This window comes from Sorex fumeus, unplaced genomic scaffold (genome assembly GCF_029834395.1).
Source record: "Sorex fumeus unplaced genomic scaffold, SorFum_2.1 ptg000048l, whole genome shotgun sequence".
Lineage (NCBI taxonomy): Eukaryota > Metazoa > Chordata > Mammalia > Eulipotyphla > Soricidae > Sorex > Sorex fumeus.
The window spans coordinates 9,410,275-9,429,067 of record NW_026606105.1 but is presented as its reverse complement, the minus strand read 5'-3'; the positions used below and the strand labels follow the sequence as shown (position 1 = coordinate 9,429,067).

General features: G+C 51.9%; 1 protein-coding gene across 2 annotated transcripts in view; it reads right to left on the bottom strand.

The window, feature by feature from the left end:
- Nucleotides 1–18,793, bottom strand: part of CREB3L2 (cAMP responsive element binding protein 3 like 2) — a 131,827-nt gene that overhangs the window by 14,476 nt on the left and 98,558 nt on the right. For both annotated transcript variants that reach the window (XM_056123997.1, XM_056123998.1), the window contains exons 3-8: nucleotides 17,444–17,619; nucleotides 16,832–16,919; nucleotides 11,761–11,945; nucleotides 9,647–9,793; nucleotides 8,254–8,312; nucleotides 6,935–7,003 (exon numbers count right to left, since the gene is read on the bottom strand). In XM_056123997.1, the coding sequence (XP_055979972.1) occupies nucleotides 6,935–7,003; nucleotides 8,254–8,312; nucleotides 9,647–9,793; nucleotides 11,761–11,945; nucleotides 16,832–16,919; nucleotides 17,444–17,619 (724 nt within the window). The remainder of the gene's footprint in view (nucleotides 1–6,934; nucleotides 7,004–8,253; nucleotides 8,313–9,646; nucleotides 9,794–11,760; nucleotides 11,946–16,831; nucleotides 16,920–17,443; nucleotides 17,620–18,793) is intronic.

Genomic DNA, 18,793 nt, shown 5'->3' with positions numbered 1-18,793 from the left:
AAATATTGGTCAAGAGAAATGTGTTTGATATTTGCATGACCGAGACTTAAACCTGAAAGCTTTGTAATTTTTCCCACAGTGATTCAATAAATAAATTTTTTAAAAAAAGAGAGCAAGAGAGAGAATGAGTGAGAGAGCGCAAGGGAGAGAGAAAGAGAGAGAAAGAGAGAGAGATCCAGTTGTTCCTTGACTGAGCTCCGAAGTCCAGGATTCCCCCTAGCTGCTATTGGAACACGGAACCCGGGGAGGCTCTGGAACGGTGGGGCTGCCGCTCTGGGACAGGTGGGCTGGGTGTGGGGGCAAACAAGCTCCACAGAAACTGGAGCCTTGATCTCAGTCACTCTATCAAGGTCAGTGAGAGTTAAGCAGCTGGTGGAGATTCGGAGAGCAGAATAAGGAGAGAAGGCCCCTCTGGGGGAACTCCAGCTCTGCTGACTCAGACTCAGCTTGGAAGTGTGTGTGCTTCCCGAGGGCAAGAGCTGGCACCAGGACTCCTCAGGACACCCACAGCCTCTGGGCTATCTGCTGGTCCTCTCCCTCACATGGCTGGGACAGACGCCCCAGCCCAGAGTGCTCAGAGCCGACACGGCCGTCAGGAGCCAGATGTGTGCGGCAGAGACAGACCTCAGAGGCAACAGAAGAGCTAACAACGACAGTTGTGAAAATTCCAGTGGTGTATGCAAATCTCACTAGAAGCTTCTCCTTTTTTATTGTATTTCCAATCATCAGTAATCACAGCTAATTAGGGTCTAGTGAATGATTAGGCTTCTGGAAGCAAGATTGTAATTCAGAGAAAAAATTACTCCGAGCAAATATTTATTTGGGCCAAGAGATTGCGCGCAGCCTGTTAAGTCGGCGTGCCCAACACTCGATAGAAAATGTAGATTCTGTCCTGTGGTGAGATGTAAAAATAAACACAGCCACTGTCCTCAACCAGGTCCTTGCAAAGCAACAGCCAGAAGTCAGCTGTGGAAGAAAACCTTGCTCTCTGGGAGGCAGATCAAAGGAAACGGGACAAAACGCTCCGACTCAGGCAAGAACAAGAGACATCGTCTTATAATGCACCTGCAGTCACACACACTCTCTTTGTTGAGATATAATTTTATTTCTTTCTGATCTTTTATTTGAAAGGGGAGAGAAAGAGAGAGACAGATGAGAGAGATGACAAGACGGAGAGAGATAACACACCCAGAGAGACAGACAGACAGAGACAGGGATAGAAGCAAAGTCAGTCATGTGGTTGCTGTATGTTATGCATCAAACTTCTGGTTATTCAATTTCTTGTCGGGGTAGACAAGCAGGAACCAGGAAAACTAGTCATTGCTGGGAGCTAATAACCTCAGTGCCTGGAGCTTCACCCAGGCTCCATCTCCAGTTATCAAGACTTGTAACACACCGTGTTTGGATGTGGGGTGCTTGGGCCTGGTTGCGTATGCAGATGTGCGGACGAAAACCTCCTTTGTCCCTGCCCCCCACACCCCCACCCACCGCCCTCGGAGCTCTGTCCTACTCTACAGATTCCGGAGCAGGAACCTTTTGTGGGTGATGAAAACAGCAGGGAGATTACTGGTGTGTTTTCAAATAAAACAGCCAAAGAGAACACACAATGGTCCAGGGCCTCTTGCCCAGTAAATACGTGTTTGTGGTGAAACATCCCTGCTGGTCACGCATGTGATGCACTTGTGCGGGTGAAATGTTGAATGTTCCACAGAAGGTAAGACGATCACAGTAAAAAAAAAAAAAGCCTGAGTCACTTGCCCAGTACACACACATGAAAAAATAAAATCCCTGTGACTTTCCACAGCTTCAAAATGGGAGAACAAAGGGCCCTCGTCCCCATGCATCTGAGTCAAGTTCCCACCTGATTCAGATGAATGGGGGGTATCCTTCATTCTCCCACCCTACTTGAGTGCCTAAGAATTGCCAAGGGTTGGGGCTGGAGTGATAGCATAGTGGGTAGGACATTTGCCTTGCATGCGACCGACCCGAGTTCGATTCTCAGCATACCACATAGTACCCAACCAAGCACCACCAGGAGTAATTCCTGAGTGCAGTGCCAAGAGTAACCCCTGTACATCACCGGGTGTGCCCCCCCCCAAAAAGAAGAATTTCTGAGGGTTAGAAAGGAGATCCAAGAGTTTACATATTTGCCTCCAAGCCTGAGGTGGAGGGGTAAGACACAGTATTAATACTTAGACATTCTGCACATTACACTCAGGAGATTCATGAACTAGCTCAAAGACTGAAATACTGTTACAATGTATACAAAAGACAATCACTTTCTGCTGGAATCCTAAGCTTTGAATGATACTCATTGATTTATGATTTTTTAAAAACTTATATTTCAAAAGTGGTTCATGGGACTCTGGTGGACATAGAAGAGAAAAAGAGTAAAATCTGTCTCCTTTCTCTATTAACTGACCTTCCAGGAGGGCTTCTGCAGGGGCCAAGAACTATCACCTACTTACCTAAGAAAGCTCAAAAACAGAGCGTTCCAGAATGCTTTCTTGGGCTGTAGTCGGGGAGGGGCGGGGCACACCCAGGGGTGCTCTGGTGCTGCTCCAAGACCCATATGCAGTGCTGGGGGCTGACCAGTGGTCACAACTGTGCACAGCAAGTGCCTTAGCCCCTGTAATTTTTCTCTGGCCCCGAGTCTGTAGAATTTCCAACTTTACTGCAAAATCACACTCATTCTAACTGATATATATTAAAATTATATAGTGACTTCTAATCTCAGTTTTGTACCCAACTATCCTGTGAAGTCTAAAATGGCATCATCTGAAAGTTTATACTCTTCACATATTGTGGAGTGAGAGCTAATGGAGAAATGAGTGAAATCAAGGTCAAGGTCAAGGGCTCAGGAGGAGCAGCTTGGGTCATCCACCATCCATCCATTATCTGCCATCCATCTACCAACCCATTCATCCCATTCATCCATTTATCCATTCATCTTTCCACCCCATCCATCCATCATCTACTATCCACCCATTGATCCATAATCCATCCATCTATCTACCCCATCCATCCACCCCATCCATCCATCCATCCATCCATCCATTCATCCATCATCTACCATATATCCATCTATCCAGAATTCATCCATTCACCCACCTGTCCAACCATCATCCACCCCAACCAGCCACCCACCCGCCATCCAGTTCCCAAGACCTCTGTGCAGCAGGAGCAGGCTTGTCCCATCAAGGTCCTTGTAAAGCGGTGAGGCATGGGGGATGCATGGGAGCCCACGAGACTGCACTTGGAGACACAATCACAATGGTCCACAGGACGCCCCTGGTAGCCACACGGACAAGGAGAGCCAGAACAGCAGCCAAGAGAACTCGGCCTCAAACATCTTTCTCAGGAATTTGAGTTTTGTTTTGTTTTGTTTTGTTTTGTTTTTGCAGAGGACAGTGCTTTGGACTCACTCCTGGTGTTGCTCAGGGATCACTTCAGACCACAGCGAGGATGACCTCACTCTCAGAGAGGACACCGAGACAGAGAATGAAGAACAGAAAATGAACCAGGAAAACAAACTCCACGATCTTGAACCCAGAAGTGCGGGTACAGTTCCCTAAGGGGGAAGGGTGGTTGGAGAAGACAATGTGTGTGTGTGTGTGTGTGTGTGTGTGTGTGTGTGTGGAGAAGGGGTGTTGAGAATACAGACCCTAAAACTCACATTCACAGTCTCATAAATCACTCTTACTTTTGTTAAACAGATAACAATTTTTCTTTTCTTTAAAACAAAGAAGGACAAGCAAAGAACGGGGGGGGGGGGGGGGGGGACGACACTGCAGTTGGCCTTGCTGGGTCTCCGTAAGTGAAAATGTGTTTCCTGATGGAGCGCAGGAAGGAGGGCCCCTGGGAATCCATCTCACACTCATCTGACACATTTCTTGAGGGTGTGCAATTAGGGGATCACCTCAGCGCGGCGGGGAGAAGGTGCCTTCACAGTCTGGGCTCTGCTCTAAGGCTTTGGGGTGGAGGGGTTTGGGGGGCCTTCCTCTCCACCCCTGGTCCCCACTTTCTCCTACCTCCCGCCCCCGAGCTCATAGCACAGGCTTCCCTGGAGGCCAAGAGGAGGCCCTGTGAGTGATGGAACAAAAGTCCAAAATGACTCTAAGTTGGGCACTGCTTTTCAGAGCAGAGACCCCAGGGAGTATTTGTGTGTGTGTGTGTGTATGTGTGTGTGTGTGTGTGTATGTGTGTGTGTGTGTGTGTGTGTGTGTGCGCGCGCGCACGCGCGCGCATGCAGGGACTGACAAGGAACACAGAAGGGTCCGATGGAAAGGGGAGCACTGCTCTTCCATCAGGCCCATCTCCCCTGCCCCATTAGCACCGAGGGGCGGCTCCACGTCTGTCTTCCTGCTCACCTGGGCACTCCCAGTCCAGAAGCAGGACCACAAACACAGGTGTGTGTGCACTAGCCCAGCCCTGTGCTAAGTTCAAACACGGTGGAGTGGATATGCAGGAGGACACCGAAGCACCCCCTCCTTACCACGTGCTCCCAACACCCAGTCCTGAGGGGAGGAGGTGGCCTGGGGCGCTCCCTGCCTCCCTCTGGCTAGGGTGGCATCATTGGTGCAAGCTGAGGCCACAGGAGGTGCTGGCAGGAAGGACAAAGGTGGGAGAGGACTTTGAGAGGTCTCTCTCTCAGTCTCTGTCTCTCTCTGTCTCTCTCTCTGTCTCTCTGTCTCTCTCTCTGTTCTCTGTCTCTGTCTCTCTCTCTCTCTCTCTCTCTCTCTCTCTCCTGCTTTTGGGTCACCACACCTGGCTTACTCCTGGCTCTGTGCTCAGGGATCATTCCTGGATGCTCAGGGGACCACGTTGGGTGCCAGAGATCGAACCCAGCTCAGTCACATGCAAAGGAAACGCCTAACCTCGCAGTTCTATCCTCAAGCCCTAAGGTCCTGCTATTTTTTTTCTTGCTTAACCGCGGGTTCTCATTTTCCCCTGGGACTCTTCAGCGAGGCTCGAACCGCACCTCTGCTGCCCCCGTGTGGCCACAAGAAGCTCTACACGCTGTGTGCAAACACACCTTGCCTTCTGGGTGAAACTCTTCAACCTCCAGCCCCAGCCTGCCCCAGACTGCAAGGGGGTGGGGTGGAGGGGTATGGGGTGGGGAGGTCCTGGACGCATTTCTCTTCCCCTTTTCGCCAGTCAGTGGATTGTCTCACTCTTTGCACTACAGGCAGCTCTTCCAAAGAGCAAGTTCTGGAACACTGTGGCACATGGACAAGATGGAGAAAGACACTGATGAAGGCTGGAACAGGATAGGGCATTCTGGCAGGAGTAAGCATGAAGATAAGAAGGGATGATGCTTCAGGAGACTCACGGCCCCTGGCAAGGCTGATCATGATCCTGGAGGCAGCCTGCCGCTCAGGGAGCACATGCTAGAGCCTGGAGCTGGTGACCTTTACCCACATGGGAGGTGAGCAACCCTTACCCAGTGGCAGGGCTGCTGGCTCACAGAAAAAAACCAGGGGAAGCCAGTGGGGTCCCCCAGCCTAGAATCCCCACCAATGGTTCTGACCAGGTCAGCATGCTCCGTCTGACCCACTGACCATGAAGACTTAAGAACCAGAAGCCCAATTTGCTGGTCCCACCCAATGCCACTGTCACTGTCCTCCCGTTGTTCATCGATTTGCTCGAGCGGGCCCAGTAACGTCTCCATCATGAGACTTGTTGTTACTGTGTTTGGCATATCGAATACGTCACGGGGAGCTTGCCAGGCTCTGCCGTGCGGGTGAGATACTCTCGGTAGCTTGCCGGGCTCTCTGAGAGGGGCGCAGGAACAGAACCTGGCTCAGCCAGGCTCGCTGTGCACAAGGCAAACACCCTACTGCTGTGCTATTGCTCCCGCCCACCCAACGCCATGCAAACAAATTTAACCTCCTGTGAAACTGCAGAAACTGCAGAGGGGCATTCATGCTAAGCCGTGCAGTAACCCCTTCCTCTACTCCTTAATTCCACATCGTCTCTTCTCAGCTCAAACTGCTGGATCCTACCACTACGTTCAGAAGGCTGCCCCAGCCAACAGGCTCTGTTTTCAAAGCACAGGTGCACGCTGTGTCAAACACACCTGCCTTCTGGATGAAACTCTTCAACCCCCAGTTTCAGAACCCGATGCCTTCACGCCTTTCTCCTGCAGGGGACACCGGGGTCACCTGACAGTAAGCCAAGTAAACCCCACTGGCTTACCCCAGGGTCACCTGCTGCCAGACTGTTCACGTGGCCTTGTACATCCCCTCCCCTCTGCTCTAAGTCTCCCTCCTCTACAGAACAGGGTCTCAGAGCGCCCTGGAGGGGTAAACGAGCAAGTGTGGGTGACATGTGGCACAGGAAACAATGGATAAGTTGGGTTCACTCTGTCCTATAGCCACTTCTCAAAATGAATTTGGGATGGAATGAATTCTCTCTCTCTCTCTCTCTCTCTCTCTCTCTCTCTTTACAACAGTCATTACAAAGAGCAATGAAAATAGCAATGAAAGGAATGAAAAGACAAACTCGATTTTCTCTCTCTTCCCCCAGCAGTGAACACCATCCCTTCCTAAAATGGGGAGGCTGGCCGGCACGGAGGCCACACCCTCCTCATCTTCCTCTCGGCTCCAACACCATTTGCGGATTATTCTTCCTCCAGTTTCTCCCTTAATGGTCTGTCATGGTCCTTGGCAGAGCCAGCCTCTGCATCAATTCCATCTTTTAGGAAAAGTAAGGAGCTCTGTGTGTGTGTGTGTGTGTGTGTTGATGTGTGTGCATGTACGTGTACATATGAGTGCATGTGTGCATGTGTGTGCATAATTGTACGTGTGCACACCTACAGGAATGGGTAGGAAGAGCACCTTCCTATACATGTTGGGCAAGCTTGCCTTCAGTAGCTCTGGTTCCCCCCTGCCACTTGCTCACCCCTACACCTCCCTGCACAGGAAACACTTACCTATTGGTGCTCTCCAGAGCCTCAACCTTCTTCCGGAGCTCCGAGTTCTCGGTCGAACAAGACTCCACCCTGTAAAGGGAAGAGAAGAACATGGGGTTCGATCAGTGAAGCAGGAGCAAGGGTGCAGGGAGGTAGAGATGGGAGAGGGGCGTAATATGAGGGTTCTAGGGAGGCCAGGGAGAGAGAGACACACACACACATGCAACGTAGGATGGGAAAAGAAACAGAGAGAGTTGAACGATTTGAATCAAGGATGGGACAATGAAGAGAGATGAGAAACGTTCTTAAGGTGTTCCAATCTTGATAGGAAGCTGGGTGGGGGCGGTGGGTGGGCAGGAAGGACAGAAACCCATAAAAAACCCTCAAGACAAGGAATCCAAGCGCAGGAGCACGCATGTCCCAGACCAGTCAAGAGCTATATCTGCGCAGAAACATCCCAAAGCTGACACTGCTGAAAATGATAGTTCTAAATGACCGGCCTCTCCATCTAGGAAAGCTGATCAGAATCCAGGAGCCAATCAGAGCCAGGCAGAATCTACGAGAGCCAATCAGAGCAGACCATTCCTTTCTCAGGACCCATAGGAAAATTTCTGACTCTGGGACCTTACTCCCATCTTCAAATGACCCCAAGTTGGGGGCTGAGGAGCTAACTTGAGGGCTAGAACACACGTTTCACATGCTGGAGTGAGGCTGGGTCACTCCCTGGCATAACCTGGCATTCCTCAGAACCACAAGCAACAATCCCCAAGCATCCCGCTGAGAGGACAGACTGGGCGTGGCCCATACCCTGCCCATCTGTCGGCAGAACTATCTTCTAGGACTAATGCAAAAACCAGACTCAGTTGTTTAATATACATTTTCCTAACGCTCCTCCTGATGTTTCAGGTTACTATTTTTCCCCCCAGAAGAACTAAGAATGTCTTCAAGTGTTTCTGTGAAAAGTCACTTGGTGACTTGGTGAATTCAGTGGACAGGAACATACAAAGCCCCAGTTTGCTGTCCCTAGGGGTGGCTGGACGTGGTCAGTAAGTACTGCTTAACTGGAACTCTGATGTTCCTTCCGGACTCAGGAATCAACGTGGATATTTTCATGGGTCAGAAACAGTGGTTCAAAATTAAGACTGAACTCCATTTGGCTTGTTGCCATACTTAGAAGTTTCCTCCCGATTCGTAGGCGGTGGGGAACACAGAGCTGATCTACCCATGGGCTTGACCGCAGCCAGGAAGGAGCACTTTTCTTGCTTCTCGTGGATAACATGTTTCCCACACTCAAACTTCCCCGTGTACACTGCCCCGTAAACACACCCAGTTTGGCTTACTTTTTCTCCAAGCTGTCCATGTATTCTTTCTTCTTTCTTCTACTTTCCTGGGCAGAGATCTGACAGAGAGGAAGAAAAAGGGGTCCAGCTGAATCAGGAAGGCAGTTTGCTGGGTGACTGTGGGGGGTGGGGTGGGGGGCGTCAGGGTGTGTGGGGGGGGCAGGGGGGTGGAGATCACTTCCAAGACCTCGTGGGCTTCCGGAGGCTCCCAGCTCTGGTGCCCATCACCTGGTCTGTCCTCCTCAGCTTCAACCCATCTCTGTTCTCCCCTACTCTGCTGCAAAGAGGCCTCCAGTGGGAAGGGCAGGGAACAGCAGCAAAGTGACAAGTGACCAAAGGCATCTTTGAAAGACCATTTCAACTCTGCACCACCAGGTGGCGCAATGATAATACATGAAATAAGACTTTGGGGCTTGGGCGGGTGCAAACCCTCAGGTCGTTCTGCAACTGGGTGGGCAGCCAGGACCAAGGTCTTTCCATCCTGCCCTGTCTGCCTCCTCCATCCTGAGCACTCTGAGTGCTGCACCACAACCCCAAGTCTCACCTCACCTGGGCCTCTGACCTAGGAGACAGGGGAGCTTGAACCCAGGTACAGAACAGTGTTCTGCAAAAATGGCTTAGAAATCCAAAACCCCTATGAAGAAACTGGAAGGGAAGAACCCACATGGATTTCTATTTATTAATTGGCTGATAGTGTTCAGGGCTTACTCCTGTCTCTGTGCTCAGAGATCACACCTGGTGGGCTCTGGGGGCCCTACGGGGTGCCAGGGACTACATCAGGGTCAGTCGTGTGCAGGACAAGCATCCTGACCATCATACTTTTACTCTGGTGCCATATTTCTATTAATAAATTATGTGCACGCATGGGAGAGGAAGATATCATACACTGCTACTTTAAAAACAATTTCAGTGGAAGTTCTGATTTTGCTGGGGGGAGGAGAGAGTCCCAAACAAGCTCATGAGGTCCAGGACTCCCACCGGGGACCTCAGCCATCTGGGCCATTAGCTCAATGCAAGAACTGGCTGAGCAGCAGATGCTGCTCGAACCCTGCACTGCTGGGAATGCCCAGTCCACCCTGGCAGTGCTTGGAGTCTCCAGGACTGTACCTGGCGATGCTCGGGGCCCCACGGGGTGCCTGGGATCAGAGCTGGGTCAAGTGCTGTGCTCTGTCCCGGTCCCTAAGCTCTGATATTTTCTTCCCATCGTTGAATAGATCACTGTGGGCACCAAGGAGTGGGCTTCCCTGGGTGAGAGGGTGTAGGAAGGGGCTGAGGAATAGGGTCCCAGCCAAGGCAGAGGGAGGGCCGGGTCTGGCCGCAGCTCTGAGGGACTGGGGAGGGGCCGAGGCCGGGTGCTGGGCCCCGCTGCTCATTGGCTGTCGGGAAAGGTCACCTTATTCTTGATCTTCCGCCGGATCTTCTTCAGGGCCTTCTCCTCGGACTTGGTGAGGGGCAGTTTGGTGGGGATGGGATAGCCCTCGGCGACCAGGGTCCTCTTCTCCTCCTCTGTCAGAACCAGGGGGCCGGAGCCCTGCAGTTTCTACAGAGCACAGCGGGGTTAGCGGAGAGCCAGCAGGCACCAGCCCAGAATAGCCTCAGCCTAGCCAAGGGCTCTTGGTGGCCAAAGAGGGCATGAAGGGGAGGAAGGACGGTGGACAGGTCACTCCTGCTGAAATGGTTTAGCCTGAGGATTGTACTTCAGCAGAAAGACCCCTCCACGACACACACACACACACACACACAAAATACACTTCCTCTCACAAGCACGCCAGCAACACCATCCAAAGTACAAGTACGGACGCATCCCAGCGACCGCATTCCCATAGGAAAGTGCTTGGACATTCTCCTGAAAATGCAATTTTTCAAGGTGCTCTCTAGGCCCTCCAAGCCGCTGAGCACCAGCCCAAGAGCCCACCTGCAGGCACTCTGCAAGGATGTGCCTGTCAGCCTCCAGCCGGGCCGGGCAGTCCCTCTCGAGGGGCACAGTCACTCAAACCATCTGTGCACCACACGGGCTGCATCTTAGCTCCCCGGTGGAGAAGTGGAGGCACAAGAAAAAAGGCTGCCCTGGGGTGGCTTGAGATCCAGACTAAGTGTGAAGAGGTCCCCATGGGAGGGGAGCGCCCCGGGCAGTGCTCAGAGCTCAGAGACCAGTGTGCAATCACACTCGGGGACAGAACACAGGTGTGACTGTGTGGCAAGGAAATGCTTGGGGGCTGGACACACAGTTGAAAAGGGGCTGGGGTGATGGGACAGTTGGGGATGCATGTGGCTGACCCGGGCTCCATCCGTGGCTCCCCATATGGTGCCCTGAGCCCTACTAGGAGTGATCCCTGTGCACAGAGCTATGAGTCAGCCTTGAGCATCTCCCCTCCTGGTAAAGAGCTGAAAGGGCATGGCTGGAGGCCTGAGAGGAGGGAATCCAGGCAGCTGGGAACACTGGGATGGGGATACACATCAGGCATCTGGTACCCAGCAGTGGACCTCAGGCTTGGTACCAGGCAACACGTCACGGGGTAAGGCCGCACTTGTGAACTGACCACAGATGGAGAACTTTCAGCCACAGACCAAAGTCAGGTGTTCAAAATTAGGTCCATGGAGAGATGGTCTCAGAGAATTTCCATACGCCTCGTTTCAATTTATTCTACATGCTATTACATATTCAGGGGCTGACTTAAAATTTCTCTTTTTAAAAGCTATAGCAATCCAGAGCATTTCAGTACATGGGGGAGATAACCGTCACTCCCTAGATTTCATGGGCGGTGGGGGTGATGTGAGGTGTGCATGTGTGTGAGGGAGGAATGATCACTCCTGATTTCTATCCAGAATCCTGGGATTAAAAGTTATGCCTCAGACAAACAAACAAACAAAAAAATGTTAATTTTGACACCAAAGTGTTAAATCTCAGAGTTTCTAAATTCATTCAAGCTGGCTTCTTTTTCTGGCACTGTTGGTTATTTTGTAGCGCAAGTCTTAAGGACCGTTCCTACTGTTGACATGCATCCGTGACATAATTTTGGGCAAAAAAATAAAAAAATAAAAACACCAAAAACCCACCCTTGTCAGAGCAACGAAAGCACGTGAATAAGAACTGGAAATGAGCACAGGAAAGGGAAGTGAGCTCTAGAGTGAGGTCTATTACTTGGCGAGATTACGGGAAGTTCTTTAAAAATGTTAAGAGCTCTCAGCTCACTTTAGCTATCAAACGAAGAATGAAAAATAGGATGATGGGGGCTAGGGAGAGAGTATAGTGTGTGTGTGTGTGTGTGTGTGTGTGTGTGTGTGTGTGTGTGTGTAGGTCTTGCCTGGCATCAGACCCAACCTGGGTTCAATCCTGGGTGCTACCAGTGGTGACGGGATCACACCAGGAGAGACCCCTGAGCCCCGCCAGATAAGGCCCACTCTGAGAGCCCCACCCCGCAAAATAGAACACTCAAGTGATGCCCAGCAGGACCCCCTGTGGGTGAGGCCTCTGGAGGGGGGAGGCCAGCGGCCGGGGACACTCACGTGGGGCGCGGTGAGCAGCGGCGACGCGGACAGGGCGGAGGGGGCGCGTGCCAGCCCCCGGGGCGGGCTGTGGGTGGACGGCAGGCCGAAGGGGTGCAGGCGCGGGTTGGGGCTCAGGCTGCCCTCCGAGTCGCTGCTGTGACTGCTGGGCGGGGTGGGCGGGAGGTGCAGGTGGTCCGCGGCCGCTGGAGGACAGAACCGGGGGGCGCCGGTCAGTGGGGCTTGGGGGGGCACCCGGGAGACCGCGGGGACACCTCGCGCTGTGCCCCAACCAGCAAGAGCGAGGGGTGAAGGCTCGGGGAGCAGCGGACCCCGAAGGGTCCCTTTGGGTAAGGGTGGTACTGTGGGGGCGCCCCCCAGAACGCTGGGGAATGGGGGTGCTGGGAACATCAGGAGCTGGGCAGGAACCCGGTGTCCACCTCGTGGGAGGGAGGGGTGGCCCGGGGTCAAGGGGGGCTGCGCAGGCCCCTCCCTCCTGACGTTTCTGCAGGGTGCCGTCTTCCTGAGCACAAAGCAAAGCCTGGAGTCTGGGGGCTCCCCCTTCCGGGGGACAGGTGCAGGGGAGACTGCGGGCTTCCTTGCACGCGGCCGAGCTGGGTTTGACCCCGGGCATCCCCTATGGTTCCCCTGGGCCTGGAGTAAGCCCCGAGCACAGCCCAGGGTGACCCCCCACCAAACCACAACAGAAGGTGAGATTCCCCGAGAGAGACTCAGGATACCTGGAGGACAGAGGCGCAGGGAGGCCTGGGCACACCCAGTGTCCGGCACGAAAGCCCACCCCGCACCTGCTATTCCCTGGCCCGCGAGTGGAAACCATCAGGTAGGGCCCCTGGCGGCGAGGGGCGCCGTCCATCCGCCTGTAGGAAACCCAGGGCCTTGCCCACAGGGGCAGTGACTGGCCGCCACCAGGGGGCGCCCTCCCCCCACTGGAACACCTGAATCCAGGAAAGCGCGGCCAAGACACAGCACCTCTCCCTCCACTGGGCGTGGGATCTCTCTCTCTCTCTCTCTCTCTCTCTCTCTCTCTCTCTCTCTCTCTCTCTCTCTCTCTCTCTCTCTCCTCTTCTGTCTCCCTCTCTCTCTTTCTCTTGTTCTCTCTCTCTCCCTCTCTCTCCCTTTTTCTCCTCTCTCATCTCTCCTCTCTCTCTCTCCTTCTGTCTCCCTCTCTCTTTCTCTTGTTCTCTCTCTCCCTCTCTCTCCCTTTTTCTCCTCTCTCATCTCTCTTCTCTCTCTCTCCTCTTCTGTCTCCCTCTCTCTCTCTCTCTCCTCTTCTGTCTCCCTCTCTCTCTTTCTCTTGTTCTCTTTCTCTCCCTCTATCTCCCTTTTTCTCCTCTCTCATCTCTCTTCTCTCTCTCTCCTCTTCTGTCTCCCTCTCTCTCTCTCTCTCTCTCTCTCTCTCTCTCCTCACTTCCCTCCCCAACTCTTTTCTCCCTCCCCTTTCCTTCCCTTCCAATTTCCCCCAAACATTCTCCTTTTCTCTGCCCAATGGCTGCCTGGGTTTGTCAGGGTCTGTGGGCGCTCTCAGACCTAGCATAGCTTCTGTGAGAACCTGTTGTATCTCCCCGGCCGGACCACCTGGCAGCTCACAGCGCCAGGAGCCAGGAGGTCTAGTAGATGGGCACCAAAATCCAGAGACTAAGCAGACAAAGTCACAGGGTGCCCGAGGTTTGCCCACAGTTCTGGGCACCTACAGCCTCTAGGAAACAAGAAAGCAAAGGCTGAGACTGACTCGGTGCCCTCGCCGCCAGGCCGAGCTCTGGAGAAGCGCCCAGAGCACCTGGACCACACGCCGAGTGTGCCTGGCCCTTGTTATTGGCAGAGCCCACCTAGGTCGGCCCCGTTTTCCTTGCCAAACAGAGTCTGTCCCCCCACAAAAGCAGAAATGGAGGATGGCATCATGCAGCCCACGGGTCGATCCACGTTCTTCATGCCTGTTGGCATCCCCAGCACCAAACTCGAGGCAGGACCAGATCCCTAAATCTCATCTGAAATGAGATCACGAAGAGGACGCGGGCCACGGAGGCTAAGGGAGCCCCTGAACTCTGCCTGTCAGACATCAGGAGACATTTCTCCTCTATAGATCCCGGATCCCAAAGCCCCCGCGGATGCCTCCCTAGAGCGTATGGGGCTTTCGGAGGTTGACTGTGATGTTAATTAAACAAGGCAGTGTCGCCAAGATGAGAGGGATGAGTGGAAAGGCGTCTCCCACGCGGGAAAGCGCCACTGCCCAGCAGGGCAAAGCAACAAAGCAGCTCGTCTCCATATAGATACTGCATGGGGCTGTTGCTGAATTTTGAATTGCTTGGATAGTACATTGTGGTACCTGAAAAATGGGAGAAGAGAGAGGAAAGTGCTGGGAGATAACTATCAGACCAGCGGCAACCCTGCTTTAACTGCCGCAAAGCCAGTCCTCAGCTCTGAGTGGGTTAAATGGAGGGGACGTTTCTGGGCAGACGGTTCCCACGGAATCCGCATCCCACCGCATGGACCGCAGCCCTGGAAGACGCTGTGTTGCTCTTTCCTTGTCATGTTGGTGAGAGAAAGAATAAATCCCTTGGGGCTGGAGCAATAGCACAGCAGGTAGGGTGTTTGCCTTGCACATGGCTGACCCAGGTTCGATTACCAGCATCCCATATGGTCCCCTGAGAAATGCCAGGGGTGATTCCTGAGTGCAGAGCCAGGAGTAACCCCTGTGCATCGCCAGGTGTGACCCTAAAAGAAAGAAAGAAAGAAAGAAAGAAAGAAAGAAAGAAAGAAAGAAAGAAAGGGAGAGAGAGAGAGAGAGAGAAAGAAAGAAAGAAAGAAAGAAAGAAAGAAAGAAAGAAAGAAAGAAAGGAAGAAAGAACAAGTCCCTCCTGAGAGGGGCCTCCATGGGTGTGAAGTCTGCACATTCCCCCAAGTTGTGTGCGTTTTCTCGGGGGTCTCTGGTTTCCCCCACATCGCAAAGATGTGCACGGGGTGGGGGTGGGGGGTCCGCAGTGAGTGCACACTATCCTGGGTAAAGCAAGTTGTGGCTTGAAAACAGGAGAGTGGCAGAGGCTGGTGCACTGGTGATGGGACGGATGTTGGAACACTGTGTGACTGAAACTCAACCATGAATAATTTTGTAACTGTGTATCTCACAGTGATTCAATTTTTAAAAATATTTTAATTTAGCACAGCGGGTAGGGTGGTTGCCTTGCATGTGGCCGACCTGCTGACCCGGGTTCAATTCCTCCGCCCTCTCGGAGAGCCCGGCAAGCTACCGAGAGTATCTCGCCCACATGGCAAAGCCTGGCAAGCTCCCCATGATGTATTTGATATGCCAAACACAGTAACAACAAGTCTCACAATGAAGATGTGACTGGGCCCACTCGAGCAAATTGATGAACAATGGGAGGGCCATACTACAGTGCTGCAGTGGTAAAATGGCTACAGTTAAAATATAAAAAAAATTCCAAAAAGAAGTGAGTATGGGTGGGTGATTGCTCTGAGATGGAGGGGGTGGTCCTCTCCACGGCGGGTCCCACCTGAGCTGCAGGGATGTCTGGCCAGCTATGCCCCTAAACTGGAATTGGCCGCTTAGAAATTGCTGGGGTGGGGCGTCGTCCAGAGAGACAGAGCCGGGCCTTGCATGTGGAGTTCCACCGGGACCCCTTATGGAGCACCAGCAGGGGGCACTCCTGAGCTCAGAGTCAGGACCAGCTTGGACTCATTGCTGGGTGTGGTACCAAATCACAGTCCCCCAAATGGAGAAGAAATATGGCTCTCTGATTTCTATCACATGGGCTTGGGGGCTTTGTTTAGAAATTTGATGAGCTTTCCATGACCCGAGGCATGTGGAGGAAACTTAACTCTGATCATCTCAGCCAAGAGCCAAACTTCCTTAGCCCTCGTTGCCCTGAGCATCTGTCAATGACCTTGAATGCGCCCACACCTGCTCTGATGGGTGACCTGGGTGACGCAGCTTTTGGTAAACTGCTCTAGACGTGCAGTGCCAGTATCAGCACAAGGGGAGGTGACGTGCAGAACTCAGAACTGGACGTCTGTGCGGGGAGAACTGAATAAATCAGCTGGAGGTGGTTTCCTAGGGACTCTCAGATCTTGGGGGCCTGGTTCAAGGTCCGTAACTACAGAGATTCGAGCTATGAGACGAAGGAGGACATGTCAGAAAGAAATGGGGACCAGGGGGCTGGAAAGAAAGATAGCACAGCAGGGAGGGCGTTTGCCTTGCACGTGGCCAACCTGGGTTCGATTCCCAGCACCCCATATGGTCCCCCGAGCACCACCAGGAGTCATTCCTGAGTGCAGAGCCAGGAGTAACTCCTGTGCATCGCTGGGTGTGATCCAAAAAGAAAGAAAGAAAGAAAGAAAGAAAGAAAGAAAGAAAGAAAGAAAGAAAGGAAGGAAGGAAGGAAGGAAGGAAGGAAGGAAGGAAGGAAGGAAGGAAGGGAGGCCAGCAAGTGAGAGGCGAGAGTGCTCCTTTCCGGCAGGGTGGGCTTCACCCCAAAGGGCACCGTGCAGCCTGGGAGGGGGCCAGAGTGATCCATGGGTTGGGGGCTCCTCGCTGCACTGATGAATCTGGAACCCTTAACCAGGGTTCCCAGGAAGCTGCTGCATACAGGCCAGGGGCCTCCATGGCAGTGTGTCTGTCTGTCTGTCTGTCTGTCTTTCCCATTCCAGGGCAAGGAACTGCACTCCCTGCCATCAGCGCCCCAGTTAGAACAGGCCACAAGAGTTGGAAAAACTCCCCGTGGCGAACTTCTTTTCTCTTTTGGTTTTGGGGCCACACCCTGGCCAGGCTTAGGGGTTACTCCTGGCTCTGCACTCAGGAATTACTCCTGGCAGTGCTCGAGAGTACCATATGGGATGCCGGGGATGGAACCTGAGTTGGCTGCAGGCAAGGCAAGTGTCCTGCCTGCTGTACTCTCTTGGATTTGAACATTTGCATTCCGAGTTGCTTCTCAAGGCAAGTGATGCTGGGTGATCCAGCACCTTCTACCCCATTTCCTTCTTCTTCACACTAGCCACGAGCATCTTGAAGGGCGCCTGAGCGGGCAGGAGGCTGTGGGGAGTGTGAGGGGAGACAGACCTTCTTTAGAAGAGAAGTTGAGGAACTGATCCACTTCATGAGGCTCCAGCTTGATCTTTGGGATAATGGTCTGGCAGGAAGAATCAACCTATGGGAAGAATTTCAAACACAAGCTTTAAAACCCATCACCAAGCCTGAGGCCTTCAGGGGAGACATTCTCGCCTCTGTGTCCCCCGCCAGGGGGAAGTGGCGACTCTGACAGAGTTTTCCTGCTGACCCTTCATGGCACTGCTGTTGAGGGATGAATACCTGGGTTTTCTCAAGTAAAAATAAAAAATCCAGGGCTCATTTACCAGCACTTCTTTCTGTTGATTTTATGATAACATATGGGAACGCTATCATCAGTCACTGAGCACTCTGGTAAAGATTGTTTTTGTGATGCGGGCTGGAGCGACACAGACCATACATATGCCATATTAACATAAACATATATGTACATAAGGTAAAATGTACATATATATACACATGTATGTGTCTATATATTTATGTCTAAGCATATACTGTATATAATATATATATATATATACATCCTTAAACAGACAAACAATATCAAACAATAAGAATCTGCAACTTCCGATCCAACTTGTTTAAAGGGAAGGAAATGAAGTATACCCCAGTATTCATTTCCAGAGGGGGTTCCTCCTTTTCGAAGGGCGTGGAGATGGCCGTAATGGTCAGGGTGACCGAGGGAACAAGGCCAGGGGCTGGCTCGTCCGTGATTGGCTCCGTCTTGATGGTTGTTGAAGGAAAGTCTGCAGACAGGTACCACTTCTCACTCTCCACTTCATCTAAGGGACAAAGACAAGCACACATGTGAACTCACTGACTGACCTCTCTCCTTCAAAAAATTTTTAAAAAGGTCCAACCAAGAATTACTGAGAATAGAGTAACAGGAAGTAAAAAGAGACTGTGAAAGAGATGAATGGATGTAGAAATGAATAGTGGAGCAAGAACCTATCCAGGTGTTCACTAGAGTATAAGGAACCAGACAGATACACGTGAAAGGAAGGAATTGGCTTCCTGCAGAAAGCAGGAAGAAAACGGAACGCAGGGGGAACAGGGCAGGAAGGAGAATTTCTGTGTACATTGTTTGACACGTCTGGGTTTTCAAACCACGTACATAGGGCATCTATTATGTTTAATAGAATTTTATTTATTTATTTATTTATTTATTTTGCTTTTTGGGTCACACCTGGTGATGCACAGGGGTTACTCCTGGCTCTGCACTCAGGAGTTACACCTGGAGGTGCTCAGGGGACCATATGGGATGCTGGGAATTGAACCCGGGTTGACCGCGTGCAAGGCAAACAAACGCCCTACCCGTTGTGTTATCTCTCCAGCCCCTTTAATAGAATTTTAAATCAATTTTTATATATAAGTGAAACATACATTTAAAAATAAGAAAGAAGATAAACCACACAATATTCCCACCAATAGTGGATGAGCGTTCATTTTTCAGTACATCCCTGCCAACACTGGTTGTTTCTAATCTTTTTAATATATGCCGTTTTTTTTTTTTTGCTCTTTTGGGTCACACCCAGTGTGCTCAGGGGTTACTCCTGGCTCAGTGCTCAGGAATTACTCCTGGCGGTGCTTGGAGAACCATATGGGATGCCAGGTATTGAACCAGGGTTGGTAATGTGAAAGGCAAATGCCCTACCTGCTGTACTATCACTCTGGCCCCAATATATGCCATTCTTTTTTTTTTTTAATAAACTTTTGTTTATTTATTTATTTGCTTTTGGGGTCACACCTGGTGATGCACAGGGGTTACTCCTGACTCTGCACTCAGGAGTTACACCTGGCGGTGCTCAGGGGACCATATGGGACGCTGGGAATCCAACCTGGGTCAGCCGCATGCAAGGCAAACGGCCTACCCACTGTGTTACTGCTCCAGCCCCAATAATATGCCATTCTTGCTGGTGAGAAATGATAACTCGTTGTTTTGATTTGCATTTCCTT